General features: G+C 36.7%; 2 protein-coding genes across 2 annotated transcripts; both read right to left on the reverse strand.

Annotated features, from left to right (window-relative positions):
* Nucleotides 1–2,194: 2,194 nt before the first annotated feature.
* jagn1b (jagunal homolog 1b) lies at nucleotides 2,195–4,884 on the reverse strand. Its single transcript, XM_026197975.1, has 3 exons — nucleotides 4,781–4,884; nucleotides 3,768–3,879; nucleotides 2,195–3,287 (listed from the first exon to the last, which is right to left on the reverse strand). The coding sequence occupies exons 2-3, from the start codon at nucleotides 3,854–3,856 to the stop codon at nucleotides 2,825–2,827; spliced, it is 552 nt and encodes a 183-aa protein (XP_026053760.1). The 5' UTR covers nucleotides 3,857–3,879; nucleotides 4,781–4,884; the 3' UTR covers nucleotides 2,195–2,824.
* Nucleotides 4,885–5,115: 231 nt separating this feature from the next.
* col8a1b (collagen, type VIII, alpha 1b) lies at nucleotides 5,116–17,349 on the reverse strand. Its single transcript, XM_026197976.1, has 3 exons — nucleotides 17,201–17,349; nucleotides 8,626–8,932; nucleotides 5,116–7,952 (listed from the first exon to the last, which is right to left on the reverse strand). The coding sequence occupies exons 2-3, from the start codon at nucleotides 8,927–8,929 to the stop codon at nucleotides 6,043–6,045; spliced, it is 2,214 nt and encodes a 737-aa protein (XP_026053761.1). The 5' UTR covers nucleotides 8,930–8,932; nucleotides 17,201–17,349; the 3' UTR covers nucleotides 5,116–6,042.
* Between the last annotated feature and the right edge of the window lie 4,456 nt (nucleotides 17,350–21,805).

Here is a 21,805-nt window from a genome sequence, read left to right on the forward strand (position 1 = left end):
GGTAGAATTGGTAGTAATAATAGGGGTGGTAGTAGAATTGGTGGGGGTGATAATAGGGATGGTAGTAGAATTGGTGGTAGTGGTAATAGGGGTGGAATTAAAATTGGGTTGGATTATCAGGTGTTGTTGTGTGTTGTAGTAGCACCTCATTTATAAATGCTGGTTAAACAGAAGAAAACAAAACCATTTAGAGCAGTGCTATTTTTAACCACTTTAAATAACAAAATATCTGACCCAACAGCTACACTCTTAAAAATAATGTTTTTTGTTGTTGTTGTTGTTGTTGTTTGTTTTTTTGTAATTTATTGTTCCATGAAAAGCCATAATCAATTATTTTTTTCCTTTTCGAAAAGAATGTCCTTTATACTAGAAATAGAGACATCAGTGGTATTAGACTTCAGTCATCAAAAAAGATGCCATTAAACAAATTTTAAAAATATACTGTCTTTTTGTTGTTTGTACATTAATTTGCAGATTGAATGTGAAATTTATATTGAATAGATTTTTGATGTATTGTTAGAGATTGACGAAGGTCTGGATGGGGGAGCTGAAAATGTGTAAAAGTATAGATTTAAATAAAAAAAACATTATAACACCCGCGCTACATCTATTTTTTCTGAAACTTAATCTGTAATAATCCCTTACCTGAAAGAAATATGAGCAGCAGCATTAAATGATTCAGCATCATCCCATTTATGATCCAGGTCTGGATCTCAGAAATATCTAGTTATGACTGGTGTCTCAGAAGTTGAATTTAAATTTGCATTTTTAAGGGAAAAAAGAGCTATGGACACGGTAATGCACAATGTTGTGCAAAAAACAAAAATGACAAGAAACATGTTGGGTCAGACAGGTCATATAATTTTCCTACTTGGCAGACCTGACAAGAGTATGTCTAGGCTTCATAACTAGTCTGAATAAAGTGTAATTATGAATATATAGGCTATTTTAAATTGATAGTTTACAAATTCATGCCATCCCAGATATAAATTCATTTCTTTATTTAGAAGAAAAACACCCTTCTAAGGTCAGTTAAGTCTGAGCCCTTTAATAATGATGAATAAAATACTTCGTCCAAATAAACAATGCTAGTGTAAAAGATTGGCATGTATCACTTGTTTAAAGATAAAAAAATTAAAAAAAATTAACTTCATTTTGTTATTCAAAGTGAGCCTTGATGCAAATCACTGTCATTCACGCATTTCAGAAACACTGAACAACAGTCAAATTAATGGCGCATGGTAACACAAATTAATGACCAAAAGCCCAAACCCTAAAAAGCAGAAACCATTACGATAAAGAAACAATTATTCCTATATAGTATATTGACATTTAGTATCCTATATGTAGCTGTGCATGTGTTGGACATCTGTTAAAGATACTAGCACATTCAGACTGCGAGACGAGATTTTCCGTAACTTGACTGTAAATACTGATCATACACTGAACACAGATGCTACCAACATTTAACGGTAATGATGGTTTAACGTTAAAAACGCACTGTGAGATTATTACTGACAGTGTTTTGGATTGCAAACAGAAATGTGCTACTCAAGAACGTCCATAGGAAAGGAATAAAGCTGAACGAGGTGCAAAGGTTAAACACGTTAATCTGTGTAAGCTAATAAAGCTTTGGAACCCATGTATCCATGAGAGAGGATGCACGCCTAGAAACCTCAACATAAACTCTGCTGCCTTGTTGGCTACTCATGAACTGAACATTTGTGTACTGGTGAGACCTTAAAAAAACTAGAACTAACAGTAGCTTATGTAATACAGTTTTAATATCTTAAACGCACTTTTTATGAGTTTTTTATATTATTTTCCTGAAATGAGTACACTATATTAAGTGTCTTAGTGATTCTGCTAAATAACTGACAACACCTATACGTTTACATATTATGACATCTTATAAAGAATTACAGAAAGAAAACAAACCTGGTAGATCTTAATGTCAGCCCTTAAATGTATAGCTCACCTAACAATTTAAATGTTATCATTTACTCACCCTCCTGTTGTTCCAAACCTATATGCAACTCGCCAACCTTAGTTAATTATCTGCTGAGCATTCCTATTGAATAATAACCTTGGTTGTTTCATTCAGAGAAAGATTTTTCAATCTTTATATTAAGTCAAACCAGAGAATTAATCCAGAGCAAATGCAACTTTACCATCGATAAAGAGGTGAGGAATTCCAACAGCCATCTGGCAGTAATGTAAACATTTTTATTTACTTTTTTTTTTTAATTCTTATTACTTTATACATTTTAGATTTGTTACATAGTATTGCAACCTCAAACAACACCATTAGTTGATTTCAGTCTATTTATTCGAAACTGACAAAAAAAAAAAAAAAAAAATCTGATAATTTTATTGAAAGCTGATTAGTGGAAAAGAGCAGAATATATGACGTGCACTATCTTAGTAAATGGACTTTTGCTGTGGTTCTTCACACATCAACTGATTCCTCATCACTGGGGTTACATTTCCTAGACGTGCCTAGATCCCAATGAATTCCTTATGAATACAACTCGAGGGATCTGTTAAACAGCATGTTCAATTGTGGTGGAAAAACAGAAAGAGATTACAAAGCCAGCAGTTCAAACCTAAGCAGAAACGGACATCCGTGACGTCTTGATCTGGGCCAAGAGCCAGTGGATGAGAAGATTGACAACAAACATCCTTTAACGAATCTGATCTCCTCATAGGCTCAAAATACTTAAGTCAGGTAATCATAAAAACGGATGTGATTGAAGGAGCCATCAGGAAGAGAAAATAAAGGCACAAATAAGCAGCCGACAAACTATTATTCTCCAGCAGTCTCTTATTTCTTCTTTTTATCTTGTGTGCTGGTGAACCAGGCGTCCAGAAGCTTTTTGCTGTAGTAGATCTGCCAGCCATGCACTTGAAGTGAAATAATCAAAACTAAGTACATTATAGAGACAGCAGAAAAACCAAAGATGAACCTATAAGCTTTGCCGTGCCGATAAAGCTGCTGAGCCACAGGGAACATCTCCATCCCTCCATAAAGAACAGGACCGACACAAAAAAGCCCAGCGCTGATCATTGAGATGACCAGATAACTGATGTTGTTTTTTGGCAAAGCCATGAAACTGAAGACCGTAGGTATGATGCTCAGAAGATACGTGTATTCCCATTGGTACGGAGAGGCCACCACTTTATGGGATACTAAGTTCAGCTGACTGACCACCACCTGTGCTGCTACAAGCAACCAGACCACAGCATGAGCGATGTTCAGCTTCTTGATCTCAGACTTCAGGGCCACACTGAGGGGATTAAGAAGGGTCAGTGCAACAGGATCACAGTTACTGAACTTTTTTTGTATTTTTAGGGGTTTGTTCCTCATATATATATATATATATATATATATATATATATATATATATATATACACACACACACACATACACCCCCTATCATGTCTTAATATATTGGATAACATGTTCTAGTTTACATTCATTTATTGTTGCTTTCTTTTTTGTTTATTTTAAAGCATTTCACAACTCGGGATGTACTACAAGTGCATTACGCCACGTTTTTTTTTTTTTTTTTCTAAAATAAAAAAGTGGATTTTCTTTTTATTCGTTATTATTATTATTATTATTATTATTATTATTATTATTATTATTATTATTATTCAAAGATTAAGTACTGCACAACCGAAATAAGCAATGTTGCTCACGGGACACTGTAAATACAAAACACAAATATAACGATTCATATTTTTACATTAACATCACACGTACCTCATCTGATAGTGTGACGCCACGCGCTCGCGGTGTTGAAAGTCACTTCCGTCTGTTCCTGTAGCGCGCGGTCCTGACCGTGATGCCATGGTAAACCTCCACAGTAGACAACCTGAGGTAAAAGTAAACTAGGTAAATTTTGAAGTTTTACAAGAGGCAAACTGTGACTACACTCGCGTTATGGTTTAGAAAGCGTATATGAGGCAAGTTATAGCCAACGCCTACGTTATAAACCGCGGGAAATCAGAAGAGTTATCCTTATACGAAATTTACGTCACAATTTACTCTCCCTCTGTTGTTCAAAAAGAGGTTGACCTGCTCATTCTTTTTAATTGCATTTTTCCACAATGAAAGTGAATGGTGGCTGTGACTGTCATTCAAACATTTGTGTTTGCGAAAATACATTAATAATAATATATCGCTTAAAAAATAAAAAATAAAGTAAAATTTACCACAGATTATTTTAAACTATTTCTACCATGATACTACAACATTTCTCGCTTGCATGCAAAATTTAAAATAGTTTCCGTAAATACTCTCCATTTTGTCTAAAATATCGATCCAATTTATACTAAAGCAGTGCAAAACCTCCATTTCCGCAATCGAATTTGCCTACTGTTTATCCTATTTTAGCTAAGCACAGACGTTTTTTCTTCTACTTCTTCTCTGTAGTTTTTGTTTGTTCACGACCTTGTACTGAACTGTAAAACAGGCGGTTATATATTCACCCATGCGTAGCACGATGTACCTGTTAGATATTATAATAACTATAGTTAATTATTACTTTACAAATAATTACTGACAATGCATTTTTTTTATTCTAATGCAATGAATGTTTATATCACAGTAATCACTCAATCCAACTTCTACTGCTTTTGTTAATGCTTCCTACCGGTATAGTGACAATATTATTTATACGAGGCACAATACACGTTCATTCAAAGTCATAATCGGTGTTACAAAAAAGAAGACAGTATATATCATACTTTTGAACACCAATACTATTAACCTACCTTATTTGAACATGAACCAGCAAGCAAATTCACACACACAGTAGAAACGTTGAGTAAAAGTATCTCTTCTTCTAAACGTGCGTTCGCCTGGACATAATGCAATATCGCCCTCACTGACGCGGAGTGGGAACAATGATTTGGAAAAGACTTTCTATATATTTTCATTAAGATGACTGATACATCGTATGAACATACTTGCTTATTAAATTATGCATTATGTTAATTAAATCATTATTAATCATTTGGCATTGCTGAGGTTTCCAGAAATTATACACTATTTAAAAGCAGCAGCTCAGTGTGAAACATCCATAATCCCATAAATAATGGTCAACATAAAGATTGAAAGCAGGGATTTTTTATTGCTTGTGGAATTCCCTAATTACAAATCCACACACTTTTAGACGATTCAATTTATTAAAAAAACAACAACAATGACATGAAATCTTTACTCCATATTTGTTTAACAGTTTAGCAACATTGTCAAAAATAACAAATAATAAATTCCTTCTTTTTTGTGTCCCACCATCTTTTTGCACATATACAAATTTAGTCATTCAGTAGTATAACTAAAAATAAATTACAGAGAAGTTCCTAAGACTATTTGAATTTAACTTAGAGTGTCCATGTGGCCTTATCAACTTATTTTGTACTGATATTGTACTTATTAACAATTATTCAGTACCCTTGAGTTTGTTTTAATAAACAATGATCTGACCTACTCAAATCTGCTGGGTGTGAAATAAAAACCTACATGTAAGGTTCAGGACATTTCAGATATGTATTTTAATTATGTTTTTAGTTAATAAGATCACTGAATAGCAAAATCTTAAAAATATAACACGTATGTGCTCACATACTTTCTTGAAGTTCATTGAGATGGCAATGAGAATCTAAGACAGCAGAAAAATAGTGCATATCTAACAATCTGAACATTCTTCATTATGTCAATATCACATCATTTTACATTGATATGTAGTAAATGTGAACCCATCTATATAAAATCAATATACTGTCAAACAATAGGAAATATGTAAATAAATAATGTGATAAGAGTTCTAACAAAGTGCTAACCATATGGATGTACGGATAATGTAAGATGCTGCAAGACTGTTTCAAAATATGTAATTATGTGTATGCATAAAACACACTACATACTTTTCTATTCACGTAACAAGTGGCTCTGTACTGATGGCACATACAGTTTACTTTAGGAATATGTAGCACTTATTTTATATGAGTGATTTTTTTCTTTCTTCACAAATTCACATGGGATATAACAAATATCCAGAGAATGATGAGTGGACATATGGACCAGCATAAAGTCCTGCAGCTTTGTCTGATGGTAATTGGATATGAACAGTGTCTCCAACTTGTAAGGGCAGCACTGCACTACCTGATGCCTGATCCAAGTAACTTTTTTTGTATTCATCATATGTATACATAACTGGCTCATTGTTCCTGTACAATGCCACCCATACATTGTTTCCTTTGCAATTAACATGGTAGACAAAGTAGTAAATTCCAGGTATTTTGCAAGTGAAGATGCCAGTTTGAGAGTTGTAATTTTGGTTGCCATTATATAAAATCTTGTTGAAAACAACAGGTTGCCCAACTGGAGGAAATGGTGTTGTCAGCTGAGCTGTAAAAGCAGGCATCTCTATGCCATTCCTACCAATAATGGCTCCTCCAGGCTTTTCTTTCTTATAACCACTTTTTGCCCCATCTATCCCAGGACCTGTCTCAGGAAGGATTTGCCCAATAAATGGAGATTGAGCAGGATGTCCTGGTAGGCCAGGTGGGCCAGGAGGACCAGGTATTCCAGGTTGTCCTGGGGGCCCTCCAGGTCCAGGTATACCAGATGGTCCTATTGGGCCTGGAAGCCCAGGTTTTCCCTCACCTGGCATTCCAGGTTTCCCTGGTGGTCCATATTCCCCTTTTTGTCCTGGTAGACCAGGTGGGCCTATTGGTCCTGCTGGACCCATTAATCCTGGGATTCCCATGGGTCCTGGATGACCTTTTTCTCCTGGGAATCCAATTTCTCCTTTTGCACCAGGCTTTCCAGGGGCTCCAGGTAGTCCAGGTAAGCCGTTATGTCCATATTCACCTTTAGGTCCTATGGGACCTGGTAAGCCTCTAGGTCCTGGCTGCCCCAATTCTCCTGGGAATCCTGGCTTGCCCGGATGTCCTGGAGGCCCAGGTTCACCTTTTGGACCAAGTTGTCCCTTAGGTCCTACTGTACCACCCTCTCCTTTTTGACCAGGGAAACCAATGCCTCCAGGTTGTCCCAAGTGACCTGGAGGGCCTGGTAGGCCACTTGGCCCAGGTGGTCCAATCATTCCAGGGGGACCACCATGACCCTTTTCACCTTTTGGGCCTTGAGGGCCAGGCAAACCACCATGCCCTTTGTCACCTTTAGGGCCGGGATATCCAGGTTTGCCAAAACCAGGCAAGCCTGGGTTGCCAGGTAAACCAGATGGACCTGGCTCGCCCCTTCCACCTGGAAGACCTGGTTTCCCTGGCAAGCCATCCAGACCAGGTTTGCCAAAGCCTGGTAGTCCTTGTGACCCTGGAGGTCCTCTTTCCCCTTGGAACCCAGCCAATCCTTGTTCTCCAGGTGCACCAGGTTTACCTTGGCCTCCAGGAGCCCCAGGTACTCCATTCAGTCCTGGTTTGCCAACTCCTGGAAGTCCTACTTGTCCTGGTGGTCCTGGAAGTCCAGGAGGTCCCTTCAGTCCTGGCAGTCCTGGTAGGCCATTACCATTTTCACCTTTTGGTCCTGGAAAACCAGGGATTCCAGGGAAGCCCTTCTGTCCAGGTTCTCCACGAGTTCCAGGTTGTCCTGGAAGTCCTTGTGCACCTGGTTTTGAGACACCTGGTAAACCATGAGGCCCGGGATGACCTGGAGGTCCTGGCATTCCTATTGGCCCTTCACCACCAATTGGTCCCAGCTCACCCTTCGGTCCTGGTAAACCTATACCTCCAGGTTTTCCTGGTAAACCTGGCATTCCTGGCTTTCCAAATCCTGGGAGTCCTGGTGGACCCTGAGGACCAGGTTTACCTGTAGGTCCTGGGATACCATGACCAGGAAGTCCTGGAGGGCCCTTAGGCCCTGGAAGTCCCATTGGTCCAGGCTCACCTGGAGGACCTTTCTCTCCTCTTGGAATGGTTTCACCTGAAAAAAAAAAAAAAAAGATGTAACAGTCATGGTCAGAGTAACTTAAATTATACATAAACTACACAATATTTGCATATCTAAAAGTCAAAAGAAAATTTTATATATTTTGGTCTCTTGAACCAAAATATATTAAATATGAATCAATTGTATTATTTTAACCTTTTTAGTGAATACAAAAGAGCTGAAATTAGAATTAACTAATAATAAACCACACAAACATCCCAAACCTTATTAAAATCTGATGGCAGGTGTTTTTAATAGCTTAACATGTCAGAAAGATGAAAAATGCTTTCTATCAGTACAAAATAAAAGTAAACTTTGTCAGTGCACTGTCCGTCTGATGCAGTTTCCATTATCAGAAGTGTCTGAAGATGTATGCACACACTGTCCATGTCGAGCCAATTTTTTGTGATCGTGTGGCTAGTCAGCATACAACAGCACAGGTGTGAACTGAATGTTGAGATATAACGAGTCTACTAGGTGGAACTGCATACGTCAAACTCGTCCATCCGTGGTTGAGTATACTTTGAAAGCTGTGGAGACACAGCTGTGCACAAGATGGAACGTGGAAAGTGAATTATAGCCAGTGATTTACCTTTTATTTTAAATTAACCTGTGGAGTGAATTTTGCAAGCAAAGTAATTATTTAGGAATTTGCTAAATAACAAACCTTTTCCTAAAATAGGTTTACCCATGTGCATGGGTATCTGTGGACGTTCTTTTGCATACTGTGGAAGCAAAGGCATCTCATTTCCATATGGTAAGTGTGGTGTTTCCTTTCCATGGTAATGGTGTTGGGTTATTTGTTGGGGTATCCCTTCATTGCCATGTGACAGAAGAGGTAACTGTGGCAGAGGCTGGTGCTGTTGGGGCATTGGTTTGTGACCATAAAATGCCCCTGCATGGATATGATGTAGCAGACAGAGGTGCTCCACCAGTACAAACAAGCGGGCTGAGAGGAGAGGCCCAGCCATGTCCTGTGAAATAGAGAACAGGAAAGAAGGTTAACTGTCTAGGAAAATGCTAGCAGTACCCTTAGACCAAGTGTAGTGGAAGCAATTCTATGCCTTGCACGTTGTTTTAGAGAAGAAAGTTGACACACATAAAGACATGACTGAGTAATCAACTATTGGTTCTATAAATATAGCATATAATATGTTACTCTGACAAAGTCTGCATTGTCCCTTCAATTCAGGGCTGAACAAGCAAAAGTCTTAATATTTTTGAATCGTGTAAATAATGAAAACATTTTAAGGGCAGAAGAAATTACCCCCAAAATTTAAATCCGCATCAAACAAACAACATTAGAACCTTCTAACAGTATATGGACTATATTATTTTTTCTTAGAACAAGAAGATATAAATATATTTATTTACTGATGACTTGAAATATCCATTTACAGATCTAGAATGCATTTTTCCATAATGACGACCTGATTGCACATTACCCCATATTTTATGGAAAGAGCTCAGTTTTTTTTTTTTAAATGCACATTGAAGTTAATAATATTTGAAGTTTCTTAATTCAGTCACTCATTAAAAATAATGAGTTTGTTTGTATTAACATAGACTACATCAACAAATTTGTTATACTTAAACATGACCACTAGAGGTCAGTAACTGCTCACATATGAATACTGTTTGGCTCACTCAAGGGGTCTTAACTATACACACACCATCTGACTGCAAATAATCCTGAGCAACTGCTTGTGAAATCAGTGGGAAAGCTAACAGTTTGCTTTCTCCAAATCAAAAGAAAAGGCAAACTGTTAGGATTGTTTCTTATCCCATTATTGAATGTTTTGTATTCACTGTTTTGTGCACCATAAAGCTTAAAAATGATCAGAATTTATAATCACAAAAATGTAGACTGCCACCATGTGATGCCATCTTAATGAAACCTTGCACTGCAAGTAACACAAATGCAAAAAATGTATGCATTATCATGCCGTCTAATAAGCAGAACACTAGGGCACAAAAAAAAAAACACTACAGTATTTCTTACTTTTTTGCTAATTTTCTCTTCTCTTGAGAGCCACATCATTTCAGATCTGTCCTGAAACTGTGATGAATGGGAATCCCAACCACTCAGTTACAAAGTGTTGGCTTTTTAGCACCCAAAAGCCGAAAGCCGTGCTAAAATCCAAAACGTGAGCCTAAACCAAAGCCGACCCCAGAATGGAGGGGGCATCCTGCTTTGATTGAGCGTGGAAAAATCTTAAAAGCTGGAATGCTTTTTAGGGAGTCGGTTTTTTATTCTAATACATGGAGACATATTGGGATCAGTGTGCGGGTGGGATGCCAGAGCTTTGATTTCCTTTTGTGAGCTACTGTAAATGGAGATCTTGACTGATCGAGCTTGAATAGAACAAAAATACAAAGTAACACATAAACCATTTTTCTTGGGATGCTGCAAGCCAGGTTGACTGTGACTCCAAAGATACTTTCCACCTCTTTCACATCTCTAAACCTACTCCAGTATCATCTGTTCAAACCTTATTCTGTATTCAGTTCCTCTAAGGGATAGTGTAGACCTTTAATAAGGTTTATAACCTTTTATAAGTTTTTTTTTTTTTTTTTATGAATAAAGAATTATTTGGAAAATGGATTAAGCAAGAAACTGGCCAAAGTTTTTGTAAATGCATTTGAAAAAAATTATAATTTATATAATTATATAAATATAAAATAATAATATAATTATAATTACACATCCTTTGTCATTCATTCATTAGTTCCCGCATTCATTGGGCACCGAACAAAAACCAAACATTTCATTCCTCAGAAATGAATTTCATTCCTCAGTCCTCCCTAATTTATGACTCCACCCAGTGATTTGTTTTCAGAGGATCTTGTGTCATTCTTAGTGCTGACTATGTTCATTCTAGAACTCTCACTTTAGAAAAACAACTCTTTCTCTGTGCTCGACTAGACTGGCAAGCCAAAGGGAACGTCCATCCAATGTTCTATATCCAAAAATGTTGTGGGCATCAAAACAGCCTAATTCCATTGGAACATTTCTCAGTTACTGCTGGCCATGTCTGAAAAATATTAAGTGATACAGAATACCATAATCAATAGCTCTTATTTCCATTCGTGGTACACACCCAGCATAAATTACCAAGGAGATGCCAAAACAATCTCAAGTGAAGCAGTTCAGGAGAGGTCATGGGGAAAAAAACATGGCTCCTAAAAGCTTCCGTTCATTCTGAACCCAACAACTCACAACCTGGCCTGGTTGAATTTCCATGCTCATTTATCAGATTCACAAGGCTGAAACAAGCTTCTCACGTTGTTCCCTCCGGCCTACATTTGGATGTTCAAGCATGCCAGAAAAAAAAAAATTGGCACTGAAGCCAAAGGTCAAACGAGAAATATGTTGACAGGCGAGGGTCAAAACCACAAGGACAAGCAACCGACACAACTGCAACTCTACATATCCACTGCAGAGAGCAGAAACCAATGTTTTCCTCCACTCTATTGGCCAAAATTTATAACCGCAGCGTTTGTCTCCTTGGTTTCATGCCACAGCTCTGTTATCGCCCTGCCCCGATTCTAATATAATCAAATTTCCATTCCTGCTTTTCTGACTGCTTCCAGATGTTTCGCTTCAATTCACAATAAACAAATAAAGAAGAGCATGCTGGGTGCCAACCATATAACCAATGTTGGCATGATAAGGTTATATGCTCAGCCCTACATTCTTTTTGAGCCTTTCTATGATTTTTGCCAGTGGTGTCTATTTATTTAAAGAAAAAGCATTAATAATAATACTAATAATAATAATATATTAGTTTTTTTTAATATAAAGATAATTTGCCTAATTTGTTACCAAATGCCATTTAGTTAGATTTGTTATGAAATGTAGACCTTTTAAATGTAACTTTTGTGTCCAAAAATTAAACCTAAATCGGGGGCTCATCCGAGATCTGAACCCACTACTTTTTGCACTGAAACACTTTCAGGATTCCCATGTTAAATAAAAACAAAAGAATATGAAAACTTAACTTTGTATATCATGAATTTGTTTATAGAACATACATTCATCTACCTGTCATGCTTTAAAATACTGAATAGTCTAAATATTGTTTATTGTAAAATGTGAAGTGTCAAACCCAAAAGCAAGCTAGCATGATCAAATTCATTGTTTGCAACTGGCTGTATGACTGACTGGGCAGTAAATGTTTCTAGCTAATAACTGGAGGATATAAAAGTTGAACTGTCCATTAAGGCCCATTTCAATATCAAGATGTTTGTCATATTTTTGGAGAGAAAAGAATAAATAATTTTAAACTGACATTCAATTGGAAATCACTTTAAAACGATCCACTAAATTACAAATAAATAGAAAGTCCATGGAAATGTCATATAAAATCATGCCAAAAGGGAACCCTGCACTTTTTCCCCAGGTTTCTCAGGGGTGATAGTCAATTAAATATAATTACCAGAAGACACTTTGGATAAGAAGCATCTGCAACGTGCCAAGTGAAACCCAGTGAGATGGAACGGACACAAAAGAGGCTCCTTTTCAAAGTAGCACTGATAATTTGTACAGATGCATTCCTGTAGTTCAAACCTCTGATCATTACAGAAGCAAAACAAAGGTCATGGGTTCGATTCCCAGGCAATGCGTGAACTGATAAAATGTATACCCTGAATGCAATGTAAATTACTTTCAATAAAAGTGTATGTAAAATAAAAAAATGGTAAAAAAATAAATAAAAGGAATAGTCAGCTTAGAGTGTTGCTTTCCATAACGCTGACAAATGGATTCATGATGCAGTATTTTGGAGCTGCTGTTTCAGATTTGGCTACTGAAGTTGAAGAACTTTACAGTTCTTTACAGTCAGCAAGATGGTGATAATGACGTGCCGACAGTAAACAGCATAAGATGCCAAAAGACACACACTCACCCACCCACACCAACCGCTCTGTGTTCCCACCCTACCAATTACTACAGGTCATGCTTTCTCTGGAAGTGGGAAGAGTGAGAGAAAGTTTCAAGACACTTCTCCCATGAAACAGATGTAAGCACAATTCTCACACACAGATTCCAAGAGCTTTTAACATCTATGGAAACTTTCAAATGCTCAAAAGGGTCTATATAGTGGAACAAGGTTTCTTTAGATTATTAAAATGGTCTTTTAGACATTAAAACTGATCACAGAACAGATCCTCAATGGCACAAAATAAAAAAAATGTTTATTTAATTGCATCGCTGTAAAAAGCCCTTTCCAGAACCTTCACCCTCTCTTTTCCTCTCGCGGTCAATCTCCAAATCAAGCGCTGAGAACATCTTTTAAAAAGCAGCTCTAGACATACCTCTTCTGGAAGTACAGTAATTCACCACCACCACAAAAAAAAAAAAACTGCATTTCTCCTCTTCTCTAGCTTGCTTCCTAATCTAGTTGTTAAATAAACCTGGCATCGTATATAATGAATATTGTTGGCTCTTTGTCAAATTTTAGAAGTCGCTTACGCTTTGGATAAAACATCTGCTAAATACACAAATTAACATTTTTGGAATTCAGTGTGGTGGCGTTCTTGCTGGTGTGATATTGCTGAAATATACTGAGTCTGAGTTGCAGTTATTCCACAGGACAGCGGAATGCAGAATCAGCTGACAGAATGGACCGTGAGCCAGAACTGCTGCCAGCTGTAAAACACATTCTCTCGCTCACTCAGTAACTCACACACTCACTTTTCCCTCTCAGGTCGAAGGGAAGTTTTTCATGTAACCATATGTTTTTTTGTCTATGGGGAATAAGAGATTTTGGCCAGTATATAAACCATGATGGGGTAGCAGAAAGCCTTTCTGTATCCCGTATAAAAATGAAATGGGTCTCATTTGTGCCTGAAAAGGTCAGGGGAAAAAAATTCTTACATTTTTAAACTTTTTTTATCTTTTCATTTGGAAAGGTTATGGCTGACATTTCAAGAAAACCATATTTTTCCATCTCAGCCACTTGGTACTAAAACCTCTTTTCATACAAGACGGACTCAGGTACTATCTTTAAGATTATGATGTGTATGTGTGTGATAAAACACTATAATAAAAAAATATTAGCTATATCTACTGTATATAATTAATGTTTGGGTATCAGTAATACTATATTTTTAATAACATGGTTAATAGTTCATAAATTAACTGTATTCTGAAGCACAGTATAAAATACTTAAGATATTTGAAAAAAAGAACTGTAATCAAAATTAGAGAACACTTACAGATACATCCAAGTTGATGGTTTTTGGTGATATTCTGGCATCTGGTGCTAATTTCTTTAATAATAATAATAATGATAATTCTTTACATTGATAGTGCTTTTCTCTTTATCCACCACCAGTATGTAGCATCCACCTGGAAGATGCGAAGGCAGGGGGCAACCAGTCTTGGGCTGCAGGGCGACATGACTGTGGCTTTAATTATATGACAAACCCTATTAAACTGGCAGCATTCCTCTAATCTTCACTGAGATTGCCAGATGGCAGGCTGCTCTAAGGTGACTGAAACCCTGCGACAGCAGGTTGTCCCGATGAAGGGCAATAGCTGCTATAGCAAGAGATGTTGTTCATTCCATATCCGATTTCTAGAATATCCCCTGAAAAGTCTAGTTGTCCATAAGACAAATGCAGGGGAAGACCTGATAATGAGGAGAATCTCGATGAGGAAACGGTTCAGCACTGCAGCTGGAATTGCTTGCCAGTTCAGCGATGAACAGGGTAAGAATTTGTCTCCGCACATTCAAGAGAAGTCCGACTGAAAACGCACGTGTATAATCAAATTTAACATGCATATCATTTCCAAATAAAATGTATAATTGAATTTTGCTTCATGTACTGTAAATATTTAGCAGTTGTTTTTGTTTTATTATTTTTTTACATATTTTTCTTTTTGGGGTACTTTTGGTTAAAGCACAAATTAAACGAAATCAAAATATTTGTTTGCTCTCAAAGGGCACCAAATCCAGGCAGTGGGTTACCTCACTTTTTGTGTTAAAAGACAAAGCCTGCAGTCCTTCATGTCCACTTAATTTCCCAATCTCTAATTATTGTGTGAATATTTTATCAGCACTAATAGATGGCCTCGGATAGCTCTCATTGTGCCAGCTGGACACTGATGCTGATGATTTATATCACTGCAAACATAGGCCAGGACCCGAGGTGCGCTGGTGTGTTTGTGAGCATATGTCAGATCCCAAGCCCACGTCCTCTCGTTCTGGACACGCTCAGCCTTCACACCATCCCTATACCTTGATTCTGTGATAGAACTCTGGGCTTTTCCAGGGTAATTCCATGTAATAAACGCATGCATTTTTGATCAGCCCAGAGTCTTCTCAGACTTTCAGATATCTGGTGTCATCAAAACCGTAAGTGGCGAGCCAAACCTCTCTTTACACAGAGAATCGCTGATCCGCCAAATTTTGGTGTTCTCATTTCAGTACGATGCTGATTTTAAAATGAGAAACTATACTGCCCGGGAAGACCTGTAATTCTGTAGTCTAGGATGAGGAGATTTGTACAGTACACAGCGTTTGGCCAGAGGTCAGGACAGTACGTGCTATTAACTTAAAAAAAAATACTTTTTATAAATAATACGTGTCACAAAACATTTCTTAGGAATGAAGCAAGCCAATCCAACGGGAATCCAACAAAATCTCAAGCAAGACTCTCCTTCCTTCGATTTTTGTTGTTTTTCTATTTGTGTAAGAGTGCCCAGCTTTCATGCAGATCGAAAACACAGTTATAAAACACCAATCTGTTAATAGCTGGAGGGAGCTGAAGGAACATTCACAGGTCAGGCTGCGTCTCTGACTGTTTAATGACTCAAGCTGCTCAGGAAAGATACAAATGATTGGAGAAAGAGAGACAACAGGGTCGCCGGATTCATAAGGCTTTTGCACGGAAATAAAAGATGCTCCGCAACTAAACAACTCAGAGAAAGGAGAACTAGTTCTAATTTTGAACTGGGTCCATTTGATTTCAAAATGGAAAAAAACAACCAAAAACCACCAGAAATGAACGAGTCTGATGATTTATTCACTGACGATATCAGGATCGGTTAGAACAATTCTTCACTCAGTTAAGAACACATTGAATCGTGTTGTTTTTTAGGCCTGCTTGTTTAGCTTGATGCAACATTGTGTTAAATTAATGTTTGTTAAATGTACATGTTCAGAACAGTACATACAATAAATGGTACTTTAATAAAAATAATTAGAATTTTATTTTGTAATCATTTAATAAAATATTTTGTTTATTTCAGTGTACTGTTTTATTATTTTATTAAATACCCTAACTTTTCCAGGCTTGCAAATCACAATTTTAGGACATTTAAGTATATATATATATATATATATATATATATATATATATATATATATATATATATATATATATATATATATATATATATATATAATGTATAAAAGTAGTAGTAGTATTAATAATTTACTAAATAAATGTCCACAATTCCTGTTAATTAAAAGCTTTTTCAGGCCTTTTACCTACAAAGGAGAGTTTGAAGAATATCAATACAGTGCTGTGATAATGATTATTAATAACAATCATTATTACAAGCACAACCCCTTCTGATACCAAAACATCGCCAAGATGTCTCTGGTCGAGTTGCATTGAAAATGTAATCCATTTAGTTATCAATGCCAGGCCCAAAGCATTTTTTAAAATCGATCTGGACTAGAGAAATTGATCGAGAGGGGAAAATAAAAAGAATAGAGGATGCCTCAGCACGCAGAGCTGGTCACGTGCCCACATGAATGGATCCTCTGAACCCTGAAGACAAAACATCCAGCCCTGAATGCTGGAGGAAGCTGGGAAAATCACGCAAAGCCGCCCTCTGGCTCACAGCGATGCCCAGTGCCAGGAAAATCAAAGTGAAACTAAAGTGAATGTGGCTGTAGAAATATACAAAGCGAGCTGGATAAAGACTCTTGCACAACAGCAGCAGGTGTGGTAAGCAGCAGGATATGAATCAGCATATCCAAAAATTGCAACTTGAGTTTGTTCTCATTGCATATTAAAATAAATGAGGATTATATATATATTCTGTCTGGTTTCACAAGCTCTTGAATATTGAATTTCCATGAATTTCACCAAACCTTTTTTTTTGTGACTGGAAAAATAATATACACTCCTATTCAGATTGATATCAATGCGCAATATTTCAAGTCACTCATCATTTTATTAATTCTTTCCTCCTGCAGCACGCATTATATATGTACAGCACTCACCTCTCTCTCTCCTGACCTCTCTCTGTCTCTTTCTTCGGTTTTCTCTCTCTCTGAGTGAGAAGTGAGGGAAGAAGATCCAGAAGACAGAAGGAGAAATGTAGTTAAAGGCTTCAGGCAGCATGGTTTCCACTTTTATGGGCAGGTAGGAGGGGCAAGGCAACTCCTCAAAGGAGGTGGGCAAAAGGAAAAGAAAGAAAGGGAGAGAGAAAAGCGGTCAAGTAAGCCTCCACCCAGGGTGTTGATGCAGTGGCTGTTAGGTTCCCTTACCCAAAGCAGCCTTTTTAATTATTTAAAAACCTTGAAAAACGACATGTCAAATTAAAATTACTTGACAAACAAGGACTGTTATTGACATATAATTTAAGATGACTTGCGTCAGTTTATTTACTACCATAACTTACAAAATAACAGATTCAAATATTGACAAAAATATTTATAATATATAAAAAATGTAATAAAACCTGCATTACTGGACCTCAGTCAGGTTAGAAGTTACAAAATGCAAGTTGTCATCCTTTACTTACCCACAAGCTGTTCCGATTTATGAGTATCTTTCTTCTGTTGAAAACAAAATATATATATATTTTGAAGAATGTTAGTAATCAAACAGTTGCTGGTAGCCACTGACTTACATAGTAATTTTTCCAATTCTATGGAAGTCGATGGCTACCAGTAACTGTTCAGTTCTCTACAACAGACAGTTGTATGTAGAACTATTTAGAAAAATGATTGTCTCTTAATTCGTCTATTTTTGCTCCATCAGTAACAATACTATTTTCCATACCTCCACATACAAGTAGTGTTGTTTTAACTCACATTTTTGAAGATAGACTTGAATGCGCACGATCCAAACTTAAATTTTTATAATTCATGACTGAAAACATTTTGTAACATGATATTGATGTACAATTTACATGGTAATGCAATGTTTGATTTTAAAATTGTCTTTTAAAGGATGAGTTTTGAGATTTTAAGTTTTCAGCTGATATATAATTTCTGATAATTTCTAAAGTGTGATAGAGAAAAAGGCAATGAAGAAACTCATGTTACAATGTAGATTTTTGAGGGTGCACTCTTGTCATAAATTAATCTATTACTTTTCATACATAATTTTTTACAAAAAAACATTGGTAAAATATATATTTGGGAGTCTTAGACCTTTCCAACGATATATAGTTTGTCAAGATTAGATTAGATTTAATTGTAATATAGTGAAGTAAACATAGGCGTCCCGTATGCAGGACGGGGTGAAAGTTAAATGGTTAAATGAATCTGGTGTTTTGGACAAATCGCTTGAATAAATGATTCAACGACTCACTTTTGCACTCTGAATGAATTAGTCGAAGACGTTTACTGATGCTCAAGAAGGAAACACATTGCATTAAGAGCAGGGGGTGTAAACTTTAGAAATTTGATGATTTTACATTTTTTGTTCGTTTAAATATTTAAATATTTTTTATTTAATTCTGTTTCCCTGAAGACAAATAAGTACAATTGCATTATTGTGTACAAGTGCTATGATTTGGTGGATGGGTCTATTGATGACTTTTTGTGTTACACACCTTGTTATAAGTTACAAAACTTGTGTAATCTAACAAAATTTATTACAAATTACTTTTTAAATCTGTAATGAAATACGTTTTAAAAGTAACCTTCCCAACCCTGAGTATGAATATGAGTAGTATGAATAAAATCCGGACATACTACATCCACCATGTTGTTATACTATCATGTGACTTACCATGGTGAGTTGCATCACTTCACTACCATTCATAAATTCTAGCAAAGTAGTAAAGTGTCCATTGACTGCACACTTAAAATCCGGGAGGAATTAGTACCATATTTTTCGGACTATAAGTCACACTTTTTTTCATAGTTTGGCTGGTCCTGCGACTTAGTCAGGTGCGACTTATTTATCAAAATTAATTTGACATGAACCAAGAGAAATGAACTAACAGAAAACATTACTAACATCTAGACTGAAGACATAGAGCGCCCAGTTACTTTTCGCTTACTGTTTTTTGAATACTATAACTGCGTCCCAAATGACAAATTCGAATTAAGCCAGTCATTTTAAATTTCTTTTAATTTTTTTTTTGGGTTACTAAACAAATCAGTATTTTTAATGATTTACATGACTGGCGACTCACTCATAAAGACAGTCTCTTGTCGCCACCTACTGGTGTAGCTAAAGATGTAACCTAACGAAGCGTCATTTCAAAACCCCAACATCCCTATGTTTGATCATACTAATCTAAACATAGTTCTTTACCTATACGTGCGTGCATGTTAATGCAGCTCTTGCATGATCAGAGCTCCAGCGATTATACTGTTATTAATTTTCGGTTTCCTGCTGTGCGATGAAATGACTTTAATCTGTGAGATTGGCAGATGAATCCAGTGACTCACGCTAGCAGGTGCATGTAAACCTCCGCTTATTCCTCTGTTCTTGTGATATTGGACAGTGTCAACTGACTGCTGTGAGGGCGTCTGGACTATTTCTGCCGTACAGCGGAAAAAGCTAACATTTTAAGAGGTCAGGGACAATTTGTGCGGCAAGAAATCTTGACATTTGTTCAAAAACAACTCAAAAATATTTGTATACTGAATATATATACTGAATATAAATATACTGAAATTAGGCTTATTTATTTATCATCGCATGAGTTAGTCTGCTGTTCATTCTGGTCGTAATTCCCCTCCATTCCTGAGACAAGAGAACATTGTGTCAAACCATGTGTTTTCCAAAGTGTGGCAAAAATCTTCTTTTTGGCAAAACATAGAGCCAGATTTACAAGCAACAGCATTCTTTTTAAGAAGCTTATGCTATTGTGTTTTGGAATGTTGCCTTGTATGGCGGGATTTTATTCTGTGTTGCAGCACACCGGCATACACAGCCAAACACCCACCGCATTTAATCGTGTTGTTTGGATTCACAATGGCACAAACGACACAGTCTTGCACAGTGCTTCCACTAATACTCAAACGAACAAGTTATGAATCATTCTTATGTGGTGGAACCATTTTATACTGACTTACAGTAAGGGTAGTTCACATTCGGCAAGGTGACAAAACTGAGAAAGGTTTAACAGGAAAAATAGACATAGAAAACCATGTCAGAAACAGTTGGAATTCGAGATACGATAGCTATGTACTTCTGCTACTTTTATATAAACTCTTTCCCGCACGGAATGTTGATGACGCATTTTAGACATGTCTGCTAATTTGTCTGTTTTGTCAGGAAAGATAACATTTTCCAATTACTCATCTCCACACAAGCGGTGTGGCTTTGAACAAATCATTAGAGTAAATGAGAAAAGTTGAACAGAAGTTTTAAAAAAAAGACATTTATAGAAAGAAAACTATGTGAGAAATTGTTGGAATTCAAGGTATGATAATTAGTATAGGCTATAAATTCTTTCCCGCACAGAATGTTGATTTTTATTGGTGGGGAATTTATTTTTTATCCATATATCTCCTTTGACTGTCAAAAGCTATGGGTAGTTGTGTAGTCTGCCAATCATGCCAACTGTTTTCATGTTTCTGATTATCCCTGTTGGATCTGAACAGATGTTCACCTGCAATGGTGCATTTAAAATATGAAAAAAACAGTAGCTATTACATATCAATACTGTAAAATGAAGGAACCGTTCCTAAGGAATCATCTATGTAGAGTGTTGGAGGACCAGCTCTGTCAGGGTTCTCATTCCAGTCTCACTCACTCATTTCCTTTCTTTATTTTTATTGGGGATTCTTCATTTGTACACTTTTGACTACTTGAGGACTTGAGCTTGAAAATAAACGCTTTCGTCTGTTTCAGTTATCACATGAGACTGAATATGGATCTGACCATGTCCTTGATCTACCATCAAGTGGATTTCAAGCATTCTTCAATAAAAGCTGGTTTCATAATAACATCTAATAAAGCTATGATGTGTGTGTGTGTGTGTGTGTGTGTGTGTGTGTGTGCTCTTGTTTTTGTGACATATCAGGACACAACTCTGTATAATGACATGGGTATGACACAGGTATTACAAGGAGAGGGTGACTTATGAGGACATAACCCATGTCCCCATTTTTCAAAACACTTATAAATCATACAGAATGAGTTTTTTTTAGAAAGTAAAAATGCACAAAATTTCCCTTTGACGGTTAGGGTTAGGGTTAGGTGTAGGGTTGGTGAAGGCCGAAAGAATATACAGTTTGTACAGTATAAAAACCATTACGCCTATGGGATGAACCCACTTTTCACAAAAACAAACATGTGTGTGTGTGTGTGTGTGTCTGGAAAAGGGAGAAGACCACAATATTCCAACATATTAAAAGCTGTCATTTAAAATAATATAATAGAAAAATGTAAACATAAAATAATCCTAAATGAAGAATGACCAATCTACAGAGCCCCCTGCTGTAAGCCAACACTAATGCATCTTTACAATTTGGCTGACCTACACAAGACAGACACTGTCAATTTGCTTATAAGTACATTTCATAAATGAAAACCGATTCCTGACCCTCTACAGAGGCACATATTAGTCATATTTCCCAAACACAGTCTCTTTCAGCTCGCAGGTCTCAAATACACAAAACTAGTCAGGAATAGTG

Source organism: Carassius auratus, chromosome 22 (assembly GCF_003368295.1).
Source record: "Carassius auratus strain Wakin chromosome 22, ASM336829v1, whole genome shotgun sequence".
NCBI lineage: Eukaryota > Metazoa > Chordata > Actinopteri > Cypriniformes > Cyprinidae > Carassius > Carassius auratus.

Bases quoted from the DNA above. Each gene is read 5' to 3' on its own strand.
- jagn1b (XM_026197975.1), bottom strand. From the start codon at position 3,856: ATGGCATCACGGTCAGGACCGCGCGCTACAGGAACAGACGGAAGTGAC. The intron at 3,288-3,767 runs GTACGTGTGATG...TAATCCCCTCAG, and splicing joins GCGTCACACTATCAGATGAG to TGTGGCCCTGAAGTCTGAGA.
- col8a1b (XM_026197976.1), bottom strand. From the start codon at position 8,929: ATGGCTGGGCCTCTCCTCTCAGCCCGCTTGTTTGTACTGGTGGAGCAC. The intron at 7,953-8,625 runs GTTTGTTATTTA...TTTTTTTTTCAG, and splicing joins TAAACCTATTTTAGGAAAAG to GTGAAACCATTCCAAGAGGA.